Here is an 8,178-nt window from a genome sequence, read left to right on the forward strand (position 1 = left end):
ATTTAGTGAGGCAGGATTAGCAAGACAATCAAGTTTCAGATCTAAAGCTGATGGCTTAATCATCTGTCTCTAGGTCTTGATTATCAATTGCTTCTGAAGATGGGAGGAAGAAATGGAGTGTTATTTGTTGTACCTCTACAGTTCCAACACTTAGTTATAGTGAAAGTGGGCGTGCTTCATATTCACAGTTAATGCGAAGAGAGATCTGACTGGGAGAATCACAGGACAGAAGAACCAGAGGACATCCTAGAATTTTTTAGGTAAAGATAACTTTAGAAATGATCAGTTGTTAAGACCTGGTTCTTTGAAAGAATTAACAAAATTGATATCCCCTAGCCATATTTATCAAAAAGAAAAAGGAAAGGACCCAAATAAATAAAATCACAAATGAAAGAGGAAAGATCACAACCAACAATGCAGATATACAAACAATACTGAGAGAAAATTATGAGCAATAATATGCCAACAAATTGAGCAATCTGAGAGAAATGGATAAATACCTAGGAATATAAACTACCAAAACTGAAATAGGAAGAAATAGAAAATTTGAACAGACATGTAACCAGTAAAGAAATTGGATCAGTAATCAAAAAATCTTCCAAGAAACAAGAGTCCAAGACCAAATGGCTTTCCAGGGGAATTCTATCAAATATTTAAAGAAGAGTTAACACCTATGCTTTTGATGCTGTTTCAAAAAATGGGAAAAAAATTTCTAATCCCATTCTATGAGGCCAGCACTATGTTGATTCCAAAACCAGACAAAGACCCCACCAAAAGGTGAATTACAGACCAATTTCCCTGATTAATATGGATGCAAAAATTCTTAACAAGATATTAGCAAATCAATTCCAATAATTCATTAAAAGCATTATTCACCACCATCAAGTGGGATTTATTCCTGAGCTGCAGGGATAGTTCAATATCTGCAAATCAATCAATGGATACACCACGTTAATAAAGAAAAGATAAGAACCATATGATTCTCTCAACAGATGCAGAAAAAGCATTTGGCAAAATACAGAATCTTTTCTTGATAAAAACCCTCAAGAAAGTAGGAGTAGAAGGAACATGCCTCAACATCATAAAGGACATATATGACAGACCCACAGCTAATATCCTCAGTAGGGAAAAACTGAGAGCTTTCCCCCTAGAGTCAGGAACATGACAGGGAGGTCCACTCTCACTACTGTTGTTAAACATAGTACTGGAAGTCCTAGCCTCAGCAATCAGATAACAAGAAGAAATAAAAGGCATATGAACTGGCAAAGTAGTCAAACACTTACTCATTGCAGATGACATGATACTCTACATGGAAAATCCAAAAGACTCCACCAAAAAAAAAAAAAAAAACAAAAAAAACCCTGTTAGAACTGATACGTGAATTCAGCAAAATTGCAGTATATAAAATCATGGCCCAAATTTAAGTGGAATTAAGCAACTAGGCTGTGCTGGATCCCATAAGCAAAGTAGACAGCAAACCCAATCAGCATCCAGATACCAACAGGGGCCCAGGTGTCAGCTGTCAGCTGCATCAGAAGGCAAACATTCGCAAAGATGCTCAGTAGCGGGAGGAAAGGCACAGCAGGGACCTTAAAGTGAAGGCGACTGGAGCTCTGTGGCTGTCTCCAGATGACCCCAGTGAGCCCAGTGATGAACACCAGGAGCACCACAACCAGTGAAATCCACACTGGGTTTCCAGAAAGTAGAACTGGCCACTGGGCCAGCACCAGGCAAAGAAGAGTGAGCGGCAGAACAAGCAGTAATGAACAAACACGGACAACCCAGCCAGAGAGTGGAGTGGGGGTGGAATTGCCTGGAAAAAGTAGTCGCTGTAGAGTCAGCCTCTCTAGTGAAGGTCCATTCTCCTCCTGCATCTCTGCTTCATTTGCCCCATTCTTCACCTCAGGTTGATACCTGAGGATGAGAACACAAAGAGCAACCAGAGAATGAGATATCAGGGACCCAATTGACCTGAGGTCCAAGAGATCTGTGAGTTTAAAGAAGAATATCATGACGGCTGCAATAATTCCAAAGAAACAGTGGCCATGATGGGGGTGTATGTGCCAGCATGGATCCAGGCAAGGACAGGGAACAGGAGACCATCTGTTGCCATCTTGTATATCAACTGCTTAATGGGTAACATAAAGCCCAAGATGCGTGCAGAAAGACTACAGAAAAATCCAAAGGTAACAACGTAGTAGCCAGGGGCCCAGCCAATATGGAGAAATGCTTCAGGCAAGGTGTTCCCAGGTTGAAGTTTGTAGTAAGGCAACATAAGTGTAAGTGCTGCAGAGACACTAAAGTACACGAAAAAGCAGATGAGCAGTGAAACCACAATGCTCATGGGGATGGAACGCTGGGGATTCTGGGCTTCCTCAGCTCTGGTAACAATATTGTCAAAACCAATAAATGCATAGAAACAGGTAGCTGCTCCACGGAGAATCCCTTCGAACCCAAAAGGCACAAATCCTCCATAGCCCAGGGGGCCCAAGCTTGAGGTGTCATTGAGTCCAGCCTTTATGTAGTCCTCTTCTGTGAGCCTCCAGTTGTGCAGGTCCCCTTTAATGAAGCCAGTGATGATGATAAAGCTAAGAATCAAAAGTTTCACCATTGTGACTGCTCTGCTAACCAGGAGAAAGTGATTAATCCTCAGAGTCGGCAATTCCATGAGGAATAACACAAGGCCCACAACAAAGAAATCTAGATATTCTGTAAGGACACGGGAAACGTGTGGTGCAATGTTCTCATGCAGGGTCTGAGAGATCCTGTTCTCACGCAGGTAATCAAAAGCTAAGTTCCATGTCAGGGCCACCATGGCTGTATCAGCAACATAGGAGAAGATGAGGTTCCAGGCAGTGATGAAAGCCCAGATTTCACCTATAGTGATAAAACTGTAAAGATATGCAGAGCCAGAATGGGGAACCTGAGAACTAATCTCTGCATAGCACAGCCCAGCCAATACAGAAGATAGGCCGGCCACCAAAATGCAGATCACAAAAGATGGTCCTGCTTGATTGCTGGCCACCTCACCAGCCAGGACATACATACCTGCGCCCAATATGTGGTCTACACTCAGTACCACTAAATCCAGAGTGCTCAGGCTTATGGCAGTGTCGGTCTCAGGTCTCTGTTGCTCCTTAGGAAGTCTGTGAACCAGTTTTTGACCAAATCTGCGAAATGCCTGACACAGCATTGTAGCTGGAATTGAAGAGGGTTCTAGGAGCAGAGAGCTGTAGCAAGCACAGGAAGCCTGGAGTCTGGGATTCAGTTTGATGAAGCTGAGTTAAGTTGAGCTGGGTTGGGGCTTCTGAGTTCTGTTGCTCAGATTTCAAATCTGCTGCTTTGTATTTCATCTGCTTTATGCTGTCCCTCCATAAAGCCTAAGTAAACAATAAATATTTACTAGACAATGGTGTTCTACCAACCAACCCAAATTCAGAAGTCCCATGTCATCTGTTGCAGCCCAGAAACTGACACCAAAAGACATCATAAAAAAAAAAAACCCTACTTTCCCCCCACAAAAAGTAACAAATATCTCCAACATTCTCCTTTTTTACACACTGGATGATATATTCCCATTTGGGTTCATCTAAGTCATGTAGCTTCATGTACTAATCAAGCTGTAAAATGCAGCAGAGCATGAATGTATTATGCAATAATTCATGCACCAGATGTTTGCACGGTGCTTGGGCATGAGTTATGCACATTAATTCACAGAATAAGGGCCTCATTGTATTACAGAACCATTTTTAAAATAATAATCTGAGTTTAAAATACTAATGTTGGTCCTCCACTCTTAAAACTCTTAACCCCCAAATCAGCTAGCCAGGTTTAGGTGTCACTTTGGTCCTCTTTCTCATCATTCGGCATCATCCATTAAGCTGCACTAATGGCAAAGAATGTACAGTTCAACCCTTCACATTAGCCATATAGGCTCACAGAGGCACTTTGAAAAGAGGAAGGAGAAGAAGAAAAGGGTGGGGCTTCATAACTCCCTGCAAGAACCAGATGAACAGGTTGTCTGGTGAAGAGACAGTGGAGAAACGAATACAGCAGCCAACTGAGGGTCCATTTCTAAGAAGGGAGCAGAGCCAGAAAAGCTGTTTTGTGAATTGTGATATTCAATAATCCTAACCCAAAACAATGAGACAAAAATTAACTACAGTTATATCTACAGTCAAGAGAGTATGATGGGTAGGGAGAAACAAAATTAAGTCACCTCGCTCAGTAGCTCACAATGAAAACAATTACTTCTGTCTCCTCCCTCCCTAGGTTCCAGGAGAGAAGGAGAGCTGACTTATGCAGACAGTCTCCTCTCTGGCCCCAAGATGCTCTGTAAACACCCTGAGCCCTCTCTGATGTCAGCTCCCAATGGCTTGGAGAATCTGTTCTGCTCTGTGAGCTTTATTAAAACACTCACTTGTAACTCCCTATTAATTTTTCACAAGGAGTTATTTTTAACTCACCCAAACCACTCTCTGAATATGCCTATATATATATATATATATATATATACACACATATATACATATATACGTGTATATATATATACATATATACATATATACATGTGTGTGTATATATATATATATATATATATATACACACACATGTATATATATATGTATATATATGTATATGTGTGTGTATATATATATATATATATATATATATATGAATAAACCCTGCAAGTGCTTCTTCTTTTCCTCTACTCCCTGCTGCTATTCAAACGGTCCCCCCCCCCCTTAAGGGGAGAAAGATTTTGGATGAACAATTCACAGAAATTCCCCAGAAATGAGTAGTGGAGAACAGAGAAAACAAAGCCATAAAGCCCCCACTCTCCTCCAACTCAGGCTCTGGTTTTGAGAGAATTTTGTAATGTTATGAGAGGTTTGTAAAGACAGAAAGATCAAGTCAAAATTGAAAAGTCTTCTCTATATGTTACCAAAAATATTCTCTATAGGTTACTCTATAGGTTGGGTTATGAGTCAGACCTTCTGTCTACAAATCCATCTAGACTCCTTATTTGCCACTCACCAGTTCCACTAACAAGCATGTGAAATAGATAAGGAGGGTCAGTAGATAAGGAGGGTTAAGAATTTGAGTCTTTCTACATTATGAATATGACTGACATGTCTCTCCACCCACACCCAGGCTTCAAACCCTTCAGTGATTCCCACTGCTCTTCCTTCCTAGTCCTTCCTTCTTTCATCATCTGACCTGTGCTGATTCCTCCAGCTTTACCCCCTGCCCAGTTCCTGCTCCAGCTGTGAAATTCTATACTCACTCTGCTCCCTTGCCTCTAATGCCCTCTTGTCCCATCACTTAGCTACCCCCCCCATGTGTTTTTCAGTCCCTAGCTCAGAGGGAGAGGGGACTTCACCAGGAACTTCCCCTGACCCTTATGCTGCCCTTCCTGTGTGCTCTCATAGCACCCAGATTACCCCATGTGCCATTTATCCTAATGTATCAGAATTCCATCAACTGCCTGTGTCCTCCATGAGACTGTTCAATAAGTATTTGTTGAACAAGTGCACAAAATGATAAGAGAAATCAGAAACATTAGCCAGAATTCCTATATATTGACTTGAGATACATGCTTTGTAGCCAAGCAACCTTTATAAACCTGGTTCAGGTAAAGATACAAATGGAATTACTTTCTTTGTGGAAGGCAAGCAAAATGAAAAGTGTGGGGGGAAAGCCAGCTATGATAACACTTTGACCACACATCATTCATGACAGGTATAAGCCACACAAGGTGATAAAGAATTGTTTGCCTTTGAGGACACATGTTTTAACACTATCAGGATTCTTGTTTTAACACTATTAGAATTATAGGCAACCAACCACCCATGCCAATTAGATAATCCTTACATTTGTAAAGGCGTCATTCTCAGGCCCTATAATCTAGGTGGGATGTCCTAAGGCAGAGGATCTTACTTAGGGGACAGAGGGAGACATAATGAAGAGACCTGGGGACATTTTCAGACTTCATATCTACTCCCTCTGGAGATTCTTGTCCAACTAGCCCTGTACTTCCCATGACTGCTCTAAGCCACCTGAACGGACAAGAAATTATCTACAATTTCAATGTAAAGACATTGTAAAAGCTTCCTTAACAGGAAGGCGGCACAGTTTAGTTAGGAGTAAGGCTCTCCAGGTAGACTCTTCAGGTTCAAATTGCAACTCAGCTTCATACCTGGTAACTCTGGACAAATTAGTTCATGTCTCAAAATTTAGTTTCCACTACAGTCGAATGGGAGTAAAAGAAAATACTTTATAGGGTTGTTGTAAGAAGTAAGTGAAATGATGCATGTAAAGTACTTAGCTCAGTTCCTAGTAAACAATATGTAGTTAATGTAATCTATCTAATATTTAGTATTGAAATCTGACCCAACGTTCCCAAACTTTGCAAATCAATTACTCCTTACAATTTTGTAGCCTCAAAATCATCCACTAAAACTTGAGCCTGTTAGATAGTCTGCATGAGAAAATGAAATCAGTTTTGTTCCATATATTTTACCTTGAAACTCTAAGGAGTCTAATTAAACACCCTCATACATGTTGGTGCTAATTACTTGGGACTCCTAAGCTTACTGAGTTAGACCAGACATTGAAAAATACAAGGCTTAAATATAATAATAATAATAATAATAATAAGAAGAAGAAGAAGAAGAAGAAGAAGAATATCTTTGCCTATGGATGACTCATCTTATATCTGGAAATTGTATCAAAAACTTTGGCTTTGAGCCCTGGCTCTTCCACTTGGTTACAAAAACTAGGGTAATTGGCTGAATCTCTCTAAGCCTCAGTTTCCTCATCCATAAGGAACCTTACTTCACTTCCCTTACTGGATCAACATAATTTCATGAGAAGATACAAACTATCATGCAATGCTAGTAGAAGTAGGTAACTGGGGTCACCATCCTGAAGCACAGTCTTAGTGGGGTTAAGAATGCACACACTCCCACCCCACAATCCCTGAGGTAAACACCCCAAGGACTCTCTCCTTAGTCCATAAAGAGGCCCTATGAGCATGTTTATCACAGGAATGTTTGTGATAGCAGGCAACTGGAAGCTATGCCAGTGTCTGTTACTGGAGGGATATACACATAAAATGTGTGTATGTACACAATGAAATACTACACAGCAGTCACAAATAACAAAGTAGATTTATAGATACCAACTTGGGTAGATCCTAGAAACATTAAGTAGGAAAATATAAGCGGGAAGAGTTGTATAGCACAATGTCATTTATGTACATTTAAAAAACAGCCAAAAAACACTATATTTGTCAAGGATACACATATATCTGTTTAAAATGTCATGACATTCCTCTTCTCACACTCTTCCACCAGTTTCCATTTCAATTCAGAGTAGCAGCCAAAGTCTGCATTTCCAATGTACTACAAAGTCCTTCTGTTTCTCTCTCTTCCCACTCATTGGTCTCTAGCCACTAGCTTCCTAACCATTCTGGCCTCCTAACATACCAGGCAAGATCCTATCTCAGGGCCTTTATACTTTCTGTTCCCTATAGCCATACTACTTGTAGCGCAGATATCTACATGGTTGCTCCCTTCACTGCATTTGGTGAAATAACACATGTGTAACACATCTTGCTAATCACCCCATATAAAACTATAATCTGCTTCTAACCATACAAAACAGACCTCTCCCCCTGCCTTTTTTAAAACATGTCTCCAGAAGCAAGGGAAACAAAAACAAAAATGAACTACTGGGACCTCATCAAAATAAAAAGCTTCTGCACAGCAAAGGAAACAATCAGCAAAGCTAAAAAGCAATGGACAGAATGGAAGAAGATATTTGCAAATGAAATATCAGATAAAGGGTTAGTATCCCAAATCTATAAAGAACTGACCAAACTCAACATCCAAAAACAAATAACCCAGTAAAGAAATGGGCAAAATACATGAATAGACACTTCTCCAAAGAAGACATCCAGATGACCAACCGACACATGAAAAAATGCTCAACATCACTCATCATCAGGGAAATACAAATAAAAACCACAATGAGATACCACCTCACACCTGTCAGAATGGCTAACATGAACAACTCAGGCAACAACAGATGTTGGCGAAGATGTGGAGAAAGAGGATCTCTTTTGCATTGTTGGTGGCAATGCAAGCTGGTGCATCCACTCTGGAAAACAGTATG

At 40.4% G+C, this 8,178-nt stretch overlaps 1 protein-coding gene across 1 annotated transcript; it reads right to left on the reverse strand.

The window, feature by feature from the left end:
• Positions 1-1,349: 1,349 nt before the first annotated feature.
• On the reverse strand, positions 1,350-3,376 carry LOC122473070 (cationic amino acid transporter 3-like). The gene is given in 2 exon segments (XM_043563179.1): positions 1,350-2,035; positions 2,038-3,376. Coding segments are annotated over 2 exon segments (1,761 nt in total). The 5' UTR covers positions 3,194-3,376; the 3' UTR covers positions 1,350-1,430.
• Positions 3,377-8,178: the final 4,802 nt, after the last annotated feature.

This window comes from Prionailurus bengalensis, chromosome B4 (assembly GCF_016509475.1).
Source record: "Prionailurus bengalensis isolate Pbe53 chromosome B4, Fcat_Pben_1.1_paternal_pri, whole genome shotgun sequence".
Taxonomy (NCBI): domain Eukaryota; kingdom Metazoa; phylum Chordata; class Mammalia; order Carnivora; family Felidae; genus Prionailurus; species Prionailurus bengalensis.